Source organism: Tachyglossus aculeatus, chromosome 11, assembly GCF_015852505.1.
Source record: "Tachyglossus aculeatus isolate mTacAcu1 chromosome 11, mTacAcu1.pri, whole genome shotgun sequence".
Taxonomy (NCBI): Eukaryota; Metazoa; Chordata; class Mammalia; order Monotremata; family Tachyglossidae; genus Tachyglossus; species Tachyglossus aculeatus.
The window spans coordinates 21537500-21558727 of record NC_052076.1 but is presented as its reverse complement, the minus strand read 5'-3'; the positions used below and the strand labels follow the sequence as shown (position 1 = coordinate 21558727).

The 21228-nt window shown below is 55.7% G+C and overlaps 1 protein-coding gene across 1 annotated transcript in view; it reads right to left on the bottom strand.

Moving 5' to 3' along the window:
• The window catches only part of CRHR1 (corticotropin releasing hormone receptor 1), a 31630-nt gene extending 12908 nt beyond the window's left edge, over positions 1-18722 (bottom strand). The window contains exons 1-2 of the mRNA XM_038754568.1: positions 18241-18722; positions 4438-4522 (exon numbers count right to left, since the gene is read on the bottom strand). Coding sequence (XP_038610496.1) covers positions 4438-4522; positions 18241-18282 — 127 coding nt within the window. The 5' untranslated portion in view covers positions 18283-18722. The remainder of the gene's footprint in view (positions 1-4437; positions 4523-18240) is intronic.
• Between the last annotated feature and the right edge of the window lie 2506 nt (positions 18723-21228).

Sequence of the window (21228 nt, the reverse complement as noted above, 5' to 3'; positions counted from 1 at the left end):
CCACGTTGGGCAGGGAGTGCTTAGAGCAGTGTTTGACAGGTAGTAAATGCTTATAAAATGCAACGGTTCTTATTATTATAATCAATAATATTGTAATCAACAATAAACCTCAACAATAATAATAACATCAACAATAACAATAATAAATAATTATTATCAGAACGGCTACAAGAAGCCAGGGCAGAGACAGACTGCCAGGGAGAGACAGAGCAACTCAGAGAGAGTGATCCAGGAACAGGGACAGAGGAGCAAAGAAATGGACAAAGGAGAAGAGAAACAAGGATAAGCAGACAGAAGTAGAGGCAGAAATAGAGAGATTCAGGGAAAGAGAAACATACAGGTTGAAGTGGAGAGAGACTGAGGATTAGGAAAATAGAGAGATAGCCTCAGGCAGTCAAAGACAAGAGGAGATAAGGCAGAAAGAGACAGAGAGGAATAAAGAGATAGAGATAACCAGAGGGGCAGGGAGAAGAATCTCTCCATTGCTTGGTACAGGGTATTGCGTACTGTAGGCACTCAGTAAATACTATTAATTTAATTGATTGATTTTTTTGTAATTTTAGCACTTACTATGTGCCTATCAGAACACTAAGTACTGGGGTAGATATAAAATAATTGTTGGATACAGTCCCTGACCCACATGAGACTCACAGTCTAAGAAAAGAGGGCAAACAGGCTTTTAATCCCCACCTTCCCCCTCCAACCTTACCTCACTGATTTCCTATGACCCAACCCACACACTTTACTTCTGTAATGCCAATCTGCTCACTGAACCTTGTCTCATCTGTCTCTCCATAGACCCCTCTCCCACATCCTCCCTTTGGCCTGGTATTCTCTCCCACTTCATATCCAGCAGACCACGATTCTCCCCACCTTTAAAGACATTAAAATCACATCTTGTCCAAGGGGCCTTTCCCAGTCAATCAGTCAATCAGTGATATTAGTGATACAGAGAAGCAGCATGGCTCAGTGGAAAGAGCACGGGATTGGGAGTCAGAAGACATGGGTTCTAGTCTCGGCTCCACCATTCATCTGCTGTGTGACTTTGGGCAAGCCACTTAAATTCTCTGTCCCTTTTTTGCCTCATCTGTAAAATGGGGATTAAGACTGTGACCCCCACGTGGGACAACCAGATTACCTTGTTTCTACCCCAGCACTTAGAACAGTGCTTGGCACATAGTAAGCACTTAAATACCATTATTATCATTATTGTTGAGTGCCTACTACGTGTAGAGCATTGTACTGAGGCTTGGGAGAGCACATTACAACAGAGTTGGTAGCCACACTCCCTCCCCAAAAGGAGCTTACAGCCTAAAGGGAGAGATAGACATTTATAAAATAAATTAAAACATGCATGTAAGTGCTGTGGGGCTGAGGGTGGGATGGATATCAAGTGATTGAAGGACCAGATCTTGGATTAAGCTCTCCTTTCTCCTACCTCCTCTTGCTTCTACATCACCCATGTGCTTGGATCTGCACCTTGTACAGTGCTTTGCATTGATTGATTGGTTTTACAGGTGAGGAAAACAGGCCCAGGGAAGCTGAGTTGCCCAAGATCACACAATGGTTAGGAGGCGGAGTCAGGATTAGAACCTAGGTCTTCTGATTCCCAGGCCCGTGATCTACCCAGTAGGCCACACTGATTGATTGAGAAGGGCTGGGGTAGGTGGAGCTTGGGAGCCTCTGGAATCCCCCGGGGATATACTGGGCCCCCCGAAAGGGCAGAGTGTCTGCCTTGGCCAGTGGATCTGGCGTGGTGGGAGTAGGGGGGATTAGGGCTAGAGACAGGGTCGGGGGCAGGAGAGACAGTGCAGGAGACAGAGTGGGGGGCAGAGCAAGGGGCAGAATAGGGGGCAGGTCAGGGGGGCAGTGTAGGGCAGGAGAATGGCCCAGTAGCCTGGGCTCTCTCGGGCAACACAGGGTGTGATGCCAGATGGAGACTGATCACCTGGAGGCCCGGGCTATTCATCAGATCTCCTGTCTCCAAGGTCAAATGACTCCCCTCCGTGAGGCCCGGCCCCACTCCGTTCAGGAATAAAATGCTTCTCTTTGGGGAACAGAGGTAGGGGATGGCAGGACCTGCCCTGCAAGGGGGAGGGCAGGAGGAGGGGACTAGGGCCAGTGCCTGGGAAGAGGGGTCTATCAACTCTATTGAACTCTCCCAAGTACTTATTACAGTGCTCTGCGCACAGTGTTCAATACATTCCACTGATTGACTAATGGGAGAATGTGGGCAAACTCCACTACAACCAGTTGGCCAAAGGGAGAAGAAAAACTTCTTCCTCTGCCCACTTGAGAAAATTAAGGTAAATCCAATCAATTTTGCCTTTTATTTTTGAATAATGTTTGTTAAGCACTTACTATGTGTCAAACACTGTTCTAAGCACTGGTGTAGGTACAAGTCAATCAGGTTGGACACAGTCCCTGTCCCACATGGGGTTCATAGTCTAAGTAGGAGAGGAGTAGGATTTAGTACAGTGCTTTGCACACAGTAAGCACTCAATAAATACGATTGAATGAATGAATTTAATCCCCATTTTACAGTTGAGAAAACTGAGGTTAAGTGACTTGTTCAAGGTCACATAGCAAGCAATTGGTAGAGATGGGATTAGAATACTGGTCCTCTCTCTTCCAAGTCCATGCTCTTTCCACTAGGCCATGTTGCTTCTCATGCTTACTATGTGCCAAGTACTATTCTAAGCAATGGGGTAGATGCAGGTTAATCAGATCAAACACAATCCCCATACTAGATGAGGCTCCCAGGCTCAGGGGGAGAGAGAACAGAGCCATAATGCTGTTTTCTAGCAGGTACGATCATTCTCCCCATCTTCAAAACCTTATTCCCAAGCGCTTAGTACAGTGCTCTGCACACAGTAAGTGCTCAATAAATGTGATTGAATGAATGAATTAAAAACACATCTCTCTTAAGAGGCTTTTCCCAACTGGGCCCTCATTTCTTCTTCTCCCACTCCCTTTTTTTGTTGCCCTTGTTCTTGGATTTACACGCTTTATTCACTCCTCTCTCAGCCCCACAGTACTTATGTCCATATCTGTAAATTATTTATTTATACTAATATCTGGTTCCCCCGCTAGACCGTAAGCTTGTTTTGGTCAGGGAACAAATCTACCAACTCTGTTATATTGTACTCTCCCAAGCAATTAGTAGAGTGCTGTGCACACAGTAAGTGCTCAATAAATACAATTGAGCCTATACTCCACCTCCTCCACTCCACTCCTTCCTCTACTCGCTCAGCAGTATCTCCAGAGATCTCCTGCTTCCTCTAAAATTCTACCCCCTCCACTTGCACCTCTGACCCCATCCCTTCACACATTATCTCTTCTTCGCTCCCTGACTGCTATCTTCAACTGTTCACTTTCCAATGACATCTTCCCTACTGCTTTCAAACGTGCTCATAATGATAATAATAATAATAATAATAATGATAATAGCATTTGTTAAGCACTTACTACGTGCGAAGCACTGTTCTAAGCACTGGGGGGGATACAAGGTGATCAGGTTGTCCCATGTGGAGCTCACAACCTTAATCCCCATTTTACAGATGAGGTAACTGAGGCACAGAGGAGATAAGTGACTTGCCCAAAGTCACACAGCTGACAAGTGTAGGAGTCGGGATTAGAACCCATGACCTTTGACTCCCAAGCCCGTGCTCTTTTCATTGAGCCACACTGCTTCTCATGAATCCCCTATCCTAAAAAATCCCTCCCTCGATCTCATGGCTCCCTGCAGTTATTGCCCCATCTCTCTCCTACAGTTCCTCTCTAGACTCCTTGAGTGAGTTGCCTACATTTACTGTCTTCACTTCTCCAAATCCCTACTTGTCCCCCTCCAATCTGGTTTCTGTCCCCTTCACTCCATGGAAACTGCCCTCTCAAAGGTCATCGATACCTCCTTTTTGCCAAATCCAGTGGCTTCTACTCTATCCTGATCCTCCGCAGCCTCTCAGCTGCTGTCGACACTGTGGGCCACCCCCTTCTCCAGGAAACATTAACCAGCCTTGGCTTCACTGACACTATCCTCTTCTAGTTCTCCTCCTATCTCTTTGGCCTTTCCATCTTAATCTCTTTCTCAGGTTCCTCCACCAATACAGCTCAGCAGCCTGGGACCCCTGAACCTCCTGCAGAGCCCAAGCCTGGTGGGGGGCAGGGACACCTTCCAGGGCTCCACCCCACCTCCATGGCCCCATTCATTCATTCATTCAATCACATTTATTGAGCGCTTACTGAGTGCAGAGCACTGCAGTAAGCGCTTGGGAAGTTCAAGTCGGCAACATATAGAGACGGTACCTACCCAACAATGGGCTCACAGTCTAGGAGGGTCCCCTTCACAACCCCCACCCTCTCATAACCACACAAACACACTCACACACACATACATGCCAGATCCTGTACCCCCACGACCCAGCCGCCATTGCTCACCAGTGGTGTTGCCCGCAGGGGCCAGGCTCTCACAGTAGTGGTCGTGGAGGGTCGCTGAAACAGGGCCCAGGCACAGAAGCAGAGCCTGCAGAGACAAGGACCAAAAGAAACTGACTGGTCAGCCCGTTGGCCAGCTGGATCCTCTGGAACCTCCTCTGAGGGAGGTCCCCAGTGTAGGGTCTTCCTCTTCAGACCTCTTGGGCTTCCCCAGGCCTGTGAGTGTCCATTGGAGGGAGGGGAAGAGGCAGGGCCTCCCTTCTCAGGCCCCCAGTTCCTCCCCCTCCTCCTTCCCTCACCCCCAACGATCTGGCCTCCTACTTCATTAACAAAATTAAATCCATCAGGTCCGACCTCCCCAAAGTCACTCCCCCCCCTTCTCCAACCCCCCGGCTCTCAACACTCTCTGCTACTCTCCCATCCTTCCCAGCAGTATCCTCAGAAGAGCTCTCCTCCCTCCTCTCAAGTGCTACTCCAGCCACCTGTGCTTCTGACCCCATTCCCTCTCATCTAATGAAATCTCTCGCTCCATCCCTTCTCCCTTCCTTAACTTCCATCTTCAATCACTCACTCTCCACTGGTTCCTTCTCCTCTGCCTTCAAACATGCCCATGTCTCTCCCATCCTAAAAAAACCCTCTCTTGACCCCACCTCACCTTCTAGTTATCGCCCCATATCCCTCCTACCTTTCCTTTCCAAACTCCTTGAACGAGTTGTCTACATATGCTACCTCGAATTCCTCAACACCAACTCTCTCCTCGACCCCCTCCAGTCTGGCTTCCGTCCTCTACATTCCACAGAAACTGCCCTCTCAAAGGTCACCAATGACCTCCTGCTTGCCAAATCCAACGGCTCATACTCTATCCTAATCCTTCTTGACCTCTCAGCTGCCTTCAACACTGTGGACCACCCCCTTCTCCTCAACACGCTATCCAACCTTGGCTTCACAGACTCCGTCCTCTCCTGGTTCTCATCTTATCTCTCTGGTCGTTCATTCTCAGTCTCTTTTGCAGGCTCCTCCTCCCCCTCCCATCCCCTTACTGTGGGGGTTCCCCAAGGTTCAGTTCTTGGTCCCCTTCTGTTCTTGATCTACACTCACTCCCTTGGTGACCTCATTCGCTCCCACGGCTTCAACTATCATCTCTACGCTGATGACACCCAAATCTACATCGCTGCCCCTGCTCTCTCCCCCTCCCTCCAGGCTCGCATCTCCTCCTGCCTTCAGGACATCTCCATCTGGATGTCTGCCCGCCACCTAAAACTCAACATGTCCAAGACTGAACTCCTTGTCTTCCCTCCCAAACCCTGCTCTCTCCCTGATTTTCCCATCACTGTTGATGGCACTACCATCCCTCCCGTCTCACAAGCCCGCAACCTTGGTGTCATCCTCGACTCTGCTCTCTCATTCACCCCTCACATCCAACCCGTCACCAAAATCTGCCGGTCTCAGCTCCACAACATTGCCAAGATCCGCCCTTTCCTCTCCATCCAAACCGCTACCCTGCTCGTTCAAGCTCTCATCCTATCCCGTCTGGACTACTGCATCAGCCTTCTCTCTGATCTCCCATCCTCGTGTCTCCCCCCACTTCAATGCATACTTCATGCTGCTGCCCGGATTGTCTTTGTCCAGAAATGCTCTGGGCATGTTACTCCCCTCCTCAAAAATCTCCAGTAGCTACCAATCAATCTGCGCATCAGGCAGAAACTCCTCACCCTCGGCTTCAAGGCTCTCCATCACCTCGCCCCCTCCTACTTCACCTCCCTTCTCTCCTTCTACAGCCCAGCCTGCACCCTCCACTCCTCTGCTGCTAATCTCCTCACCGTGCCTCATTCTCACCTGTCCCACCGTCGACCCCCGGCCCACGTCATCCCCCAGGCCTGGAATGCCCTCCCTCTGCCCATCCGCCAAGCTAGCTCTCTTCATCCCTTCAAGGCCCTACTGAGAGCTCACCTCCTCCAAGAGGCCTTCCCAGACTGAGCCCCCTCCTTCCTCTCCCCCTCGTCCCCCTCTCGATCCCCCCGTCTTACCTCCTTCCCTTCCCCAAAGCACCTGTACATATGTATATATGTTTGTACATATTTATTACTCTATTTATTTATTTATTTTACTTGTACATATCTATTCTATTTATTTTATTTTGTTAGTATGTTTGGTTTTGTTCTCTGTCTCCCCCTTCTAGACTGTGAGCCCACTGTTGGATAGATACTGTCTCTATATGTTGCCAACTTGTACTTTCCAAGCGCTTAGTACAGTGCTCTGCACACAGTAAGTGCTCAATAAATATGACTGATTGACTGATTGATTGATTGGAGGCAGAGTGTGGGAGGGACAGCGGGAGGGAGGGAGAAAGCCAGATTCCTTGCTCCTCTCCTGGAGACCTGAGCTGGGACACACTTACCCAGCTGTGGTCTAATCATTATTAGATGTGTGGTGTTTGTTAAGCACTTAATATGTGCCAAGCACTGTATTAAGCACTGGAGTGGTTACAAATAATCAGGCTGGACACAGTCCCTGTCCCATGCAGAGCTCCTGTCTCTGCAGTCAGCAGCTCTGGTCTCCACCAGCCAGGCCCTCCTCATTACCACTGGGAAAGCCAGGGTCCTACCCAACCAGCCCCAGCCTGGCAGTGGGTTGGAGTCTGAGCAGTAGACAAGACAGTGGCCAGGGCAATAGCCAGGACATTAGCCAGGGCAGTAACCAGGACAGTAACCTGGCTGTAGCTGGGACAGAAGCTGGGACTTTAGCCAGGCCATAGTCACAGCAGAAATTTGGATGTTAGCCAGGTTATAGTTGGGAAAGTAGCCAGGACAATAGCCAGTACAATAGCCAAGTTGTAACTGAGAGAGTAACCAGGGCAGTAGCCAGAACAGTAGCCAGACCACTGCTGGAATAGTAGGCAGAGCAGTAGCTGGGACAGTAGCCAGGATGTAGCTGGGGTTGTGGCTTGGATAGTAGCCAGGGCAGGAATGAGGGCCCTAACCAACCCCCAGAGTCCCCAGGGAGATTCAGAGATTTCAGAGGAGAGACCAATCCCTGGAGGACCAGCTCTGCCCAAGCACAGTTTGGTCTGCAGAGCCGGGTGGATTCTGCGGAGAAGTCGCTCATGGACCATTAACCTTTTAGAGTGGGTGACATGCGGGGGAGGGCTGCGAGGGACACCCGACCTCCCCCTCCAGGCGCTTTGTAAAGGTTAATTAGAACGGAGGAGATTAGAGAGGGAGGGTGGGGGGGGGGGAGAAGTAGAGAGAGGGGAGGGAGGGTGGATGTGAAGGATGGGGGCAGAAGGGCCGGAGGGAGGGTGGATGTAAAGGATGGGGGATTGGGGGAGGGGTAAGGGCTGGAGGGAGGGAGAAAGGAAGGGAGAAAGTATGTGGGGAGGGGGATATAGAAGAAAGGGTGAGGAGAGGGAAAGGGCAGGAGGGAGGGAGGGAGGGAGGGAGAGTGGGAGTGGGAGGGTGGAGGGGAGATAGAAAATGTGGTGGGGAGGGGAAAGGGCAGAAGGGATGGAGGGAGGGAGAGAGTGGGTGGTAGGGTTGATGGGGAAAGGGGGATAAAAGAAGGGATGAGGAGGGGGACGGGCAGGAGGGATGGATGGAGAGTGTAGGGGAGGTGGATGGGGAGGGGGAGATAGAAGAAGGAGAGGAGGGGGGGAAAGGCAGAAGGGACAGAGGGAAGCAGTGAATGATAGGAGGATGGAGAGAAAGGGCGGGAGGGGATGGGGGCAGGAAAGACAGAGGGAGAAAATGGGTAGTAGGGTGGGTGGGGAGGGGGAGATAGAAGAAAAGTTGGGTAGGGGAAGGGCAGGAGGGTTGGAGGGAGGGAGAGTGGATGGGAGGGTAAAGGAAGTGGGGAGACAGAAAAAGGGGAGGAGGGGGTGGGGAAGGAGAAGGGAGAGAGGGAGAGTGAGTGGGAGAGTAGTGGGGGAGGGGGAGATAAAAGAAGGGAGGGAGGAGGAGGGGGAGGGGGAGGGAGAAAGAGGGAGAGTGGGTGGGAAGGTAGAGCGGGACAATAGAAGTAGGGAGGGAGTGGGAGAGTAGAGGGGGAGGGACGATGGAAGAAGGGTAGGGAGGGTGATGGGGAGGTTGAAGAAGGGAGGGAGCCAGAGTGGATGGGAAGGTGGATAGGAAGGAGGTGAAGGAGAGTGAGGGTCGCTCCCTGGCCCCGGGGTAAATGATGGCATTTGTTAGGCGCTTACTATATGCAGAGCACTGTTCTAAGCGCTGGTTACTCTTACCCAGGAGCCCCTGGGCTGGCAGAGTAACTCCCTAGATCCCCCTTCCAAGCCCTTCCTCGAGTTCCCCCGGATTGGTCCGAACCTACATCCTTCGGGCTGGCTGACCTACACTACGGCGCCTTCTCTCTGGGACTACACTAACCTCGGGATTTTGCTGCGGAGCTGCCGATCCCTTGGCCTCAGGGCAGCGTTTCCGGCAGGTGCGATAGGGCCGGGAGAGGTGAACGGAGCCCTGCCCGCGAACCGGGGGCGGGGACGGGAGCAAGGGACTGGGACAGGGAGTGACTCTGTGGGTGTGGCGGGGGTGTGTGGGTGTGTGACTCTGTGTGTTGGGAGAGGTAATTGGGGGGTGGTTTCTGCCTGTGCTCTGGCCAGGGTCGGCTCTGGCTCTCGCTGAGCCAGTCACCCGGGAGAGATCCCGAGACAGGAAGCTGCCCTGATCCAGGGGACGGCGGTGATAAGGACCGGGACTGGGACCGAGGCCGGGCCGGAGGGGCAGCAATAATAATAATAATAATAATGATGGTATTTGTTAAGCGCTTACTATGTGCGAAGCACTGTTCTAAGCGCTGGGGGGGATACAAGGTGAACAGGTTGTCCCACGTGGGGCTCACAGTCTTCATCCTCATTTTACAGATGAGGTAACTGAGGCATAGAGAAGTTAAGTGACTTGCCCAAAGTCACACGGCTGATAAGCGGCGGAGGCAGGATTAGAATCCATTACCTCTGACTCCCAAGCCCGTGCTCTTGACACAGAGCCATGCTGCTTTAACCTCAGAGCCCCCCGGGCCTTCAGGCTCCAGGCTCGTCTCCCCCCCTTTATCTCGGCCTGGTGTGGAGGGTGTCCCCACCCTGTCCGTCTGCCCGGGAACAGACACCCCCGCATCGAGAAGGGTTTCAATCACAAACTCGCCACCCTCAGGCCTCCCCTCTCCTCCCAGGAAGGGTGAAGCGGTGATGGGGTGGTGGGGTGGCAGGGTAACAGCTGGGGAGGAGAGGCAGTGTGGCCGGGCAGAGCGGATTTCAGGCGTGGAGCCCGCGAGAAGCCCACAGGATGTTTATCCATGCTTGATTTTGCTGCCCCTGTAGAAGCTTGGGACTCGCGTGGGCTCTGTGCACGGCTGAGTCTGAGGGGGAGATAGTGTCGTTCTTCACTGTTCTTGGCCAAGGGAGTTGGTTAAGTAACATCTTTTCAAACCCACATAAAATAAAAATAAAGCAAACTGCTTGTCCCTTTGGTGTCAGACTGTGGTAGGGGGCGAGGGGGGGGCACACATCATTATATGACCCTGAAGCGCCCTCCCCTCCCATTCTCCCCTCACCCTACCACCACACACACACATACACATGGTCTGCAAACCTCTCCAACCTCCAGTGGGGAGAGGCTGGGTGAAAACAGACCCAGAAAGCTGAAGTGGCTTGGCCAGCGGGCAAGAGCAGAGTTGGGGCCAGGATCAGGGGCCCAATTCAATGCCCAGTCCACTCCATAGCTTAGCACCAGACCACTGTCTGGACTGACCTCGGCTCAGCCCCGCAGTCCACCCAGCCCAGGGCTTGCCCCTACAGTTCTCCTCTCTGACCCCCAGTGCCCCCTCTGACCCTCACCACCCACTCTGATCCCCAGGGCTCCCTCTGACCCCCACCATCCATTCTGACCCACGATGCCCCCAAACCTACCCCCTGCAGAGCAGGCCTAGCCTCCCCTCCAGACCACCTGCCATCCTATTGAAGAGCAGTAAAATACTCCAGACCAGACCCAGATAAGCAGTGAGCTGGGTCTCTGTTGGATCGAGAGTTGGGCCCCGGGTCCTTAATGCCTCCACTGCTGACTCCCAGCCAGGACCACCGATATCCCAGCCAGATATCTTAACCGCCCTTGGCCCCCCTGGCCCCCAGCCCACCTGAGCCATCCCCTTGTCTGGCTAATCTCCACATACCCAGTACTTCTCTCTGGGTACCCAGGCACTCTGGTGATGTGAAGGAAGAGATGGAGCAGAGCTTCCCCTCTGCCTCCTTTCAGAAATCCTGTTTCTGTGGATTTATTACACAAAGCCTGCCCCCACTCTGGCCCCGGCACCTGCTCAAGTCCAGGCCTAGCTCAGCCCCATCTCTGCCCCAGCCCCAGCCTCTGCTCTGGCCCCTGCCCCAGCTCCTGCCCTGGTCCAGCCCTAGCTTATCCCAACCCTACCGGAGCCCCTGTCCCGGCCCCTGCCCTGGATCCTGCCCGCTCCAGGCCTGCCCCCTGTCCTGGCCCCAGCCCTAGCTCAGCCCCAGCCCTGTTTGCTGGCCCAGACCTGGCCCCTCTCTCTGCCTCTGTCCTACCTTCAGTGCCAGTCCAGCCCTGCCTCAATCCCAACTCCAGGCCTGCCCAAGAGGCTCTGGTCCTACATCCAGTCCCAGTCCCGCCTGGGGTGTCCCCAGCCCTCTGGTGCCAGTCCAGCCCTGCCCCAGTCCCATCCCCAGGCCTACCAAGGAGGCTCTAGTCCCTCATCCAGCCCCGGCCCTTCCCAGCATGTCCCCAGCCCCCAACTGAGATGGCTGTGGCAGCCATGGTGGCCTCGGCCTGGACCACAAAGGGCATTGCTCAGGGGTGGTGGGGCTGGAAGGTACAGTCCACTCTGGGCCTTGCAAGCCAGTGGGGTCTGCTGAGCAGTGTGTCCCCCATCCAGACAATAGCTTTGCCCACCAGTGCCTGAGGCCAGGGAGACAAAAGGGTTTTTTTTTGTGGAGCTTCTGGCCATGGCAGTGGAAGCTGGCTTTGGGAAGGAGGTATGTGGGGCTCAAACAGAAGCCAGGGATTAGCTTGGGGTTGGGCGCCTGCCAGCCTTTCTAAGCCCCATCTGCGAAATGGGTGTGATGCAGCCCCAGCTGGTGAGAGATGGATGATGGCAAACCACCCCTCCCCCAAAAGAGACCCCCACCACCAACAACAACTGTGCAGCAACAAAGAGGCCATCACAGTCTTGCTGCCCCACAGTGACTGGGTCACTGCTCTGAGCAGCAGCGAGGGCAGCGGGCCTGGGCTCCAGGCACCCTCAGGCTTCTTCAACCCTGGTCAGGATTCTCAGCCCTAGTACTGCCAAGTCCTGCCCTGCCCTGAGTTTCACCGACCAGCAGGCAGGCAGACAAGCAGGCAGGGGGGCTGGCAGGCAGGCAGTCCATCCGTCCGTCCGTCGATCCATCCGTCCGTCCTAAATCCTGCAGGACTGGTTCCTTGTTGGTTCGCCTGTGTTCAGTTGGAGCTGTGCAGTCACTGTGTCTTAGCTTTTCAGGGAGAAGCAGGAACAGACGCCATTATGCCCTCTGCAGAACTGACTCACCGGCAGAGGGAGGGAGGGGCGGACAGGCCCAAGGCCCCACCTTGCTGAAGCCCGGCAGAGATGGACAGCCCCTCACACTAGAGCCCCCAGATGCAGGGCAGACACAAGCCGACCTCCCACCTCGGATTCCAGGCTGCCCAGAGGGGACGGGGTCAATCAGGGCTCCGATTGTCCAGTGGGGGCCAGCGGGAGTCCTCTCACACTACAGATTTTGGGTTGTAAGAAACTCTCGGGTCTTGTCAGAGCCACAGGGAGAGCTGGGCTAGGAATCCAGCCTTACCTCCTTCTCCCTACCCCTCCCCTCCCTTTCCCCTCCTCCTCACCCCCTCTTCCTCCTCACACCCTCTCCTCCAGTTGGCAAAGAATTTCCAGGCTTGTGTCATCCGCAAGACTGGAAAGGCCTCACGGGCAGGGTTAGTGCCTGATGTTACACTTTCCCAAGCACGCAGAGGGTGCTTAGGAAATACAATTGATAATTGATTGATTGCCAGTGAAAGTGGAGGTTTTGCCCAAAGCTGGGAGCCCCATGGGCCCCAGCCCCATCTCACTCCAGGGAGTAGCACTGATAGGTGGGCAGGCCCAGGATAAGGGCTGGTAGGTGGGAGTAGGGCAGGGTGTAGCAGATGGGCACAAAGGAAGGGGCAGTGGGTGGGCACAGGGCAGGAGGCCAGTGGCTGTGCACAGGACAGGGTGCAGTGGGTAGGCACAGAACAGGGGTGTGGTAGGTGAGCATAAGAAAAGGGGCTGGTGGCTGAGCTCCAAGTAAGGTGCAGTTGGAGAATACGGGGCAGGGCCGCAGTAGATGGGCACAGAGCAGGGGCCAGTGGGTGAGCACAGGGCAGGGGTCAGTGGACAGGCACAGGTTGTGGGGCCGTTAGGTGGGCATAGAGCAAGGGTGAGGGGAGGCACCCCTTAGAGAGTGCAGCCAGAGTCAGCAGCGAGTAGGGAAAGATACAGACCACAAGCCAGCTCTGACCCTCAGGCTCCTGGCCTGTCTCTCCACTCCTCCTCCCCTCACCCCCCATCCCCGACCCCCCCTCACATTTCCTGCCTCTCTGTCCCTTGGACCTGAGGCGGCCATCATAAAGGTCTAGATGCTCATCTTGGCTTAAATTCGACAGCCCTTACATCACTATCTTTCTCTACCTCTGTCTCTGTCTCTCTTCCTTTGTGTCTCTCTCTTCTCTATCTCTCTCTCCCTTTCCTTTGTCTCTAAGTCTCTTCTCCCTCTCTTCTCTCAGGCCCTTTCTCTTCTTCACTGTCTCTCTCTCCCTCTCTCCTTTTCTCTCCCTGTGTCTCACCTTCTCTCTTTCTCTTTCCCTAACCTCTCCCTCTCACTCGATCTCTCCCTGTTTCTCTCCTTCCCCCTTTCCCTCTCTTTCACCTCACCTTTCTGTCTCTTTCACTCTCTGACTTTGTCTCATTCTCTGTCTCTCTCCCTCTCTTTCTTTCTGTCTTTCTTGCTGGCTCCACCGCTTCAGTGCCTGGGAGATATTCACCTCTCCCTCTAGTCCTCTCCGTCTCTCTCCATCTCTGTTTCTGTCTGTTTCTGTCCCCCTGTCCCCCTCTCTCTCTGTCTCTTTCCCTCTTTGTCTTGCTCTCTGGCTCCACCACTCCAGTGGCTGGTAGATATTCACCTCTCCCCCCGCCGCCCTTTCTGTCTCTTTCCCTCTATATCTCTCTCTGTGTCTCCCTCTCTCTCCCTCTCTGTCTCTCTCCCTCTCCGTCTTGTTGTCTTGCTCCCTAGCTCCACCGCTCCAGTGGCTGGGAGATATTCACACTTCCTTGACAAGTGGCAAGCATAGAAGGAAACAGCTAAGAGGCTGAGTCGCTTCTCCGTGAAAGCAGAGCCTGGAAGGACCCCCTGGGGCTCAGTTTAGGCTAGTTTCACCCGGTCGGTCGTTTGCCTCTGGAAATGCATCCTGCCCATCAGACTCACTGTCAATGTGGATGGAGCCCTTCCTTCCTCTTCCCGCTCCTCGTCTCCCAGGAAGGCCCCAGCCCAGCCTCTGCAGCCTCAGTCCCTGCCTTTGAGGCTCCTGCATCCTCAGCGAGAACAACATCTACCCTGATCCTGCCTCACCGGCGTCCCTCCAGCCCAGGTCACTCTAGGGCTACAGGAACACCTGCTTTCCTGTCTCAGGTGGCTGCAGCGGGAAGGCTTCACCTCCTCGGGAAGGGAACTGAGTGGTCTAACAACTTCACATCATGACACCAGGCCCCTACCCTTGCCCTGTCCAGCCCCATGGACTGCCCAGCTCAGGACTCTATTTCTGATGGGGCTCCAGGACACTGTGAAGAAGCCCGGGCTGGTTGCCCTCCTGGACACCCACCCTCACGGTTAGGGATGGACCACCCAACACCCCTGACTCTCCCCTCTCCATCCCTGACTCTCCCCCATTGACTTGGCATGGGCTTTTCAACACCCCTGACTCTTCTGTCTCCATCTCTGACTCTCCCCAGTGGCCCAGTATGAACCACCCAACATCCCTGACTCTTTCCTCTCCCTGCCTTGACAAGGCAGCATAGGAAGCAACCAGGAGGAGTTGTTGTTAGACCCTGAGCCCGTGCTCCAGGCCCCCCTGGGCCAGCCCCTAGTCCAATCCAGCCCAGGGGCCTGTTCTGACCGGGGCACCGGGACGCTCGAGGAGCTGGCAGTGGGAGTCAGGTCGGCAGAAGCAGATCCTCACTCCTCTGGGAGTCACACACTTTCCCAGCTCCTCTTTCCTCCCCACCCTTCTCTGGACCAAAGAAAAGTTCACAGATCTAAACAAACAGCAGCTCGTGGAATCTGAGATGGGGTGAAATTCTGCCCGTTTCAGCCCGGACTCTTTTCTGTGTCAGAGAGGCCAATTGCCAGAGTTGCTTTGGCACCTAGATTCCCACTCTGTCATGGCATGTTTGTGACACCCAATGCCCTCCCCGTGGGAGCAGCTGGGCAGGCTCCGAGACTGTGCAAGGTGCAGGTGCCTGGGAAAGGCTCTATCTTCTATGAGAAGGGTTGTGGGAGAGGGTGGCGGTGTCCACCTGCTAGGGGCCCTCCCTGCCCCTTCCTGTGCCCAGGCTAGCAGGGCTGCAACATGCATCAGGGAGGCACTGTGCAAGCGCGGCTGGCCAGGGTGCCATCAGGAGTTTGGGGCTGAACTCAGGGGACCGATATGGGGGGGTGGAGTGTGAGGGACAAGGCCAGGGTTTCTACCGGATGGAGCCAGCTCCTCTTGTCAGAGACCTGGTGGAATGAAGGATTCTAGACTGAGAAAGATGGGTTTTCCAGCTGAGTTCCTTTATCACTGTCTCCCCCTGGGGGTCCTGCCTCCTCACCAATTGGAGGGCCCTTTTCCGGTGATCTCTGCCTTACAGCCTTCCCCTCCTTCCCTGCGGTTTGCTGACCTGCTTGAGGATTTGTCTTGGTCCACGGTTACCTCTTTATTTGGGAAAACATAAACAAACCTCCTGGTATTTAAAATAAAATGGCTGTGGCCGTAGAATGGACTCAAACAGAAGACAAAAATGGAAGTCAGAAATTGTTTTGCAGAAAAAAGTACATTGCTTTTCCCTCTCTCAGGGAGACAGGGACGGTGTGTGGGGAGGTCTGTGCTGGGTCACTGGAAGAGTCAGGGGAGTTGGACAGCTTGCACTGGGCCACTAGGGAGAGTCATGGTTGGAGAGTGGAGAGTCAGGGATGTGGGATGGTCCAAACTGGGTGGCTGGGGGGAGTCATGGATGGTCCATAGTGGGGGTCACTGGGGACATTCAGGGATCAGAGAGGGGACAGTCAGGGATGTGGGATGATTTGGAGAAGCAGTGTGGCTCCGTGGGCTTAGGAGTCAGAGGTCATGTGTTCCAATCCCGACTCTGCCAATTGTCAGCTGTGTGACTTTGGGCAAATCACTTAACTTCTCTGTGCCTCATTTATCTTATCTGTAAAATGGGGATTAAGACTGTGAGCCCCCCGAGGGACAACCTGATCACCTTGTAACCTCCCCAGCGCTTTGAACAGTGCTTTGCACATAGTAAGTGCTTAATAAATGCCATTATTATTATTATTATCTGTTCTGGGTCACTGGGGGAGAGATGGGAATAGCAGTGTTGGGCAGTCCGTGCTGGGTCACTCGAGGGAGTCAGGGAGGAAGAGGGGAGAGTCAGAGGTGTGGGATGGTGATGATGATGGTATTTGTTAAGCGCTTAGTATGTCCCGATCACTGTTCGGTCTGCGTTGGGTCACTGGGGGAGAGATGGGGACAGTTAGGAGGTGTTGGGCAGTCCGTGCTGGGTCATTCGAGGGAGTCAGGGAGGGAGAGGGGAAAGTCAGGGGTGTTGGCCGGTCCAACCCTAACCATGAGGATGTCCTCCCTCTGCCCATCCGCCAAGCTAGCTCTCTTCCTCCCTTCAAGACCCTACTGAGAGCTCACCTCCTCCAGGAGGCCTTCCCAGACTGAGCCCCTTCCTTCCTCTCCCCCTCGTCCCCCTCTCCATCCCCTCATCTTACCTCCTTCCCTTCCCCACAGCACCTGTATATATGTATATATGTTTGTACATATTCATTACTCTATTTATTTATTTATTTTACTTATACATATCTATTCTATTTATTTTATTTTGTTAGTATGTTTGGTTTTGTTCTCTATCTCCCCCTTTTAGACTGTGAGCCCACTGTTGGGTAGGGACTGTCTCTATATGTTGCCAATTTGTACTTCCCAAGCGCTTAGTACAGTGCTCTGCACACAGTAAGCGCTCAATAAATACGATTGATGATGATGATGATGATGATGAGGATAGGTGTCTAAAGACAGCAACTGCCGCCTGGTTCTTCCAACATTCTGGATCCTATGTAAGAGGCAGAGCCCTGGCCTGGGCGGACTGTGGGTCTGTGCAGGGAACGGACTGCGCCCGTGATTTTAGGGACAATGTATACGGATAATTGGTTTCTTTTTTTTTCCTTCCTCCTTCTCCCCTCTCGCTCTTTCCAAGAAAGAGTCAAAGAAACAGCTGGGTATCGGCCCCCACTGTAACCTCTGTAAAACAACAACGACAAATAAGCCCTCACAAAACCAGAAGAACTCAAAACTTCACCAGGCGGAAATGGGGCGGATAGTTGGCCACTTTCCTAAACTCCAGGTGCTGAAACAGCTTGGCTGAGCACCGGCGCTCTCCCTCCTTGCAGACACAAAGCCGGCATTGCGCTGTATCGGGGGCCGGGGCGGCTTGGGAAGGGATGGAGGAAGAGGGCAGTGGGGAGCTGGGGTGTCTGCGCTCCGCTCCCTCCGGAGGAAGAAGTTGGGGGGGGGGGGGGGGGTCTGTGCTACGACAGTTTCCGAGGACAGGGGTGGGGAACTGTACTCTGGCCGCTCCGGGGGAGGGGGGGATTTGCGCTCCGGCCGCTCCGGGGAGTACGGCGTGGGAGGGAGGGAGAAAGGAGGTGAGAATGAGAAAGGGGGCATCTGCGCTCCGGCCGTTCCAGGGAAAGATGGAGATCTGCGCTCCGGCCGTTCCGGGCAAAGTGGGTGAGAGGGGTCTGCGCTCCGGCCGTTCCCGAGAAAGAAGGGGGTCTGCACTCCGGCCATTCTGGGGCCTGGGGTAGGCGGCGGTTCTGAGCTCTAGCCTTTCTAGGAAGAGAGGAGGGGGTCGGCGCTCTGGCCCTTCTGGGGAGAGAAAAGGATTGGAGGGGGGGTCTGCTCTCCGGCTCTTCGTGGGCAGGGAACGACGGTCCTAAGCCGTGGTGGCGACTCTCTGCGGGGAAGGGAGGGGTGGACGGGGGCGGGGACGGGGGAACTGGGGAGAGCGGCCCCCAGAGCTTCGGGCTGGAGGGAGCTGGGGGCCGGCGCGGAGGTGCAGGTTCGACGGGCTGGGGTCTTTGGGTCAGAACGGGGTGGCCCTCCTGTCTAACGCCCCCTTCCCCCCTCCCCCCCCCACCCCTACCCCCGCTTTCCGCGGCAGGGGCTGGCATGAGATGGGGGACGGGATGCCGCCCGAACGTAGGAGAGGAGAGGGGAAAACACAGTCAGACCAGAGCCTGGGGTGGGCGTGGGGGTCTTTTGGGTAGAGCAGATTGGGGAGGGGAGCTAATGACTAATAACTAGTTCCCGTTCACCCTGACGGCCCGGCTTCCCGGAGGCCCGGACAGAGTTTGCCCTCGTCCCCCGGTTCAGAGGGTCCGGCCTCCATCTCTCCCCTTTCCCCTCTTACCTTTCCCCCCTTCCCCTCTCCCTTCTCCACTCTCCCCTGCCCCCATCCCCCGCCCGCGGCTCTTACCTTGAGGACCAGGTGCTGCGGGCCGCGCATCCTGAAGCCCATCCTGGGATCTCTCGGTGACCCCCGACCACCGGGGACCCTCACCCCGCAGCCCGGGCCCGTCTGCGGTAGAGGCCGGCCGGCGTGCGGATTGGTCTGCGGGGGCGGGGGCTGAACAGGAGGAGGAGGAAGGGAGGGAGGGAGCGGGAGGGCGGGATGCCAGCCAGGTGCCCTCCTTCCCTCCTCCCCTCCGGGAAGTGGACCGCCTCCTCCCCTTCTATAGCGCGGCTGGGTCAGCCGCCTCCTCTCCTTCTCTAGCGCGGCTGGGTCCGCCGGCTACTCCGCTAGAATCGCTGACCCCCTGGCGCTGGGCAGTCAGGCTGGGGCCAGCTCGACCGCTCTCCTCTCCATCCGCGGGCACCCCTCGTTCTACCCCCAGGCCGGGTGGTCCCCAGTGGGATTGGGGACGCCAGACCTGAGCCCGGAAGGTGTGGGGGCGGGGTGGGGGCTCCTGGACACGCTGGTCCCCTCCCTCGGCCCCCTCCTCCCTCTCCTTCACCTCCTCCTCCTCCTCCCCGCTCTTCTCCCCTCTCCTTCCCTCCTCCTCCTTCTCCTCCCCCTCTTCTCCTCTCCTCCCCTCCTCCTCCTTCTCCTCCCCCTCTCCTCCCCTCCTCCTCCACTTCTCCTCCCTCTCCTCCCCTTTTCCCCTTCCTCTTCCTCCTCTCCCGCCCCCTCTGCTCTTCCTCACTTGTCCCCCGCTCCGCGCTGACCCCCTTTTCCCCGCCGCCGCTTCAGTTTGCAGCACCGGCCGGAGCACCGCGGAGGCGGCGGGGGGGGAGCGAAGCGGGCGGGGGCGGGGGATGGACGCGAAGGAGGAAGAGAAGCGGGAGGAGGAAGGGGGAAGGAAGGGGAGGAGGAGGCGGGAGGAGGGAGGAGGAGAAAGAGGATGAGGAAGGCACTGGGGAGAGGCGGCAGCTTTGCGGAGCGAAGTCGGGGTTGATGTGAGCCCTGCCCCGGTCCCCAGTGCCCCTCTAGGGAGGAGGGGGATGGTGAAGGGTGCTGGGGCAAGGAGTGGGGGGAGCTCCGCTTAAAGTGCCGCTCCGTCAACCCGTCGTCTCAGGGAACCCCCGCCCCGCACCCCGGTTCCTCCTCCCGAGGGACGCCGCCGCGCGCTCCGCTCTCCCCCCCCCCCTGCCCTGCTCTCCCCTCCCCCTGCTCGGCCTCCAGGGGACCCCCGCCCACCCCCTGCCCCCCAAAGGAGCACCGAGCTACCGGATGCTCAACTCAGCCCCTCACTATCTCCCCCAATCCTCCCCTTAGACACTTCTGCCTCCCCACCCGCCCCACGAGCAGCCTGGGGCCTAGCCTCCTTAGGGAATAACAGTAATAATAATAATAATAATAATAATAATAATAATAATAATAATTCTGGTGCCCGGCATTGTACTAAGCGCTGGGCTGGATACAAGCAAATCAGGTTGGACACAGTTACTGACCCATCACCTCGCCCCCTCCTAGCTCACCTCCCTTGTGTCCTTCTACAGCCCAGCCCGCACCCTCCACTCCTCTGCCGCTAACCTCCTCACTGTGCCTCGTTCTCGCCTGTCCTGCCGTCGACCCCCGGCCCACGTCCTCCCCCTGGCCTGGAATGCCCTCCCTCCGCACATCCGCCAAGCTAGCTCTCTTCGTCCCTTCAAAGCCCTACTGAGAGCTCACCTCCTCCAGAAGGCCTTCCCAGACTGAGCTCCCTTTTTCCTCTCCCGCTCCCCACCCCCCCGCCCTGCCTCCTTCCCCTCCCCACAGCACTTGTATATATGTTTGTACAGATTTATTACTCTATTTTACTTGTACATATTTACTATTCTATTTCTTTTATTTTGTTAATATGTTTTATTTTGTTGTCTGTCTCCCCCTTCTAGACTGTGAGCCCGCTGTTGGGTAGGGACCTTCTCTATATGTTGCCAACTTGTACTTCCCAAGAGCTTAGTACAGTGCTCTGCACACAGTAAGCACTCAATAAATACGATTGAATGAATGAATGAATACGGGGCTCACAGTCTCAATCCCCATTTTACAGACGGGGGAACTGAGGCAGAGAGAAGTAAAGTAACTTGCCCAACGTCACAGAGCAGACAAGTGGCAGAGCCGGGGTTAGAACCCAGGACCTTCTGACTCCCAGTCCCATGCTCTATCCACCTCGCCATGCTGCTTCCCTTGCGAATATTCCTTCTCCGCGCATCCTCTCATCTCCTGCTCCCCCCACCTCTCCTACTCCTTTCTACTCCTTCCCCCTTCCCTCCCCCCCCGCTGGTCCCCTCCCACCCCTCGCCCGGAGAACAGATCCCCTGCGCTCTGGCTTCTATCTCAATTTGAACCCCTTCTCTTATTTGGCCTTGGGCCAGGGAGCAGTGGTCAGTGGTGCCCTTGTGCCATCCTTATAATAATGGTGGTGTTTGTTAAGGACTTATTATGTGCCATTTATGTCCCAGAAGATGCAAGAAACTTGAGGCCACGACAAGGGTCCCGTTCCTGGCCAGTCCAGGAGTCTGTTCCATGGGGCTACCGGCCTCCGTTAGGGGCACCAGGGCACTGCCGTCCTGGAAGCCTATCCAACTGGTTCTGTAGTCACCCCTCAGCCTTCTCTTCTCCAGGTAACAACCCTTTCAGAGAACTCTGCCTCCTCTGGCCGTCCCGGGCCTACGCCTTCTCCAGCCTCCTCAGCCAACCGCCCCCCGCCTCCCAACCCCAACCGGGGCCACCTGCAGCCTTTGCAGCACCACCCCCCCCCGCCCCCCGCCCCATTCGCCACTTGCAGCGGCTGCAGCCTCAGCCTCCATCCCACATCTGCTGCCTCTCTCCGGCCGGCCTCCCACGGTCAGTGCCTCTACCTGGATCTCTCGCACCCAACAGGATCGGCCACCACCCCAGTCCTGTTCCCCGGGGCAGGGGACCTGGACATCAGAGTTCTTTGCTTTCACCATGGCTCGCCTGCCTGAAAATCCCGTTCCC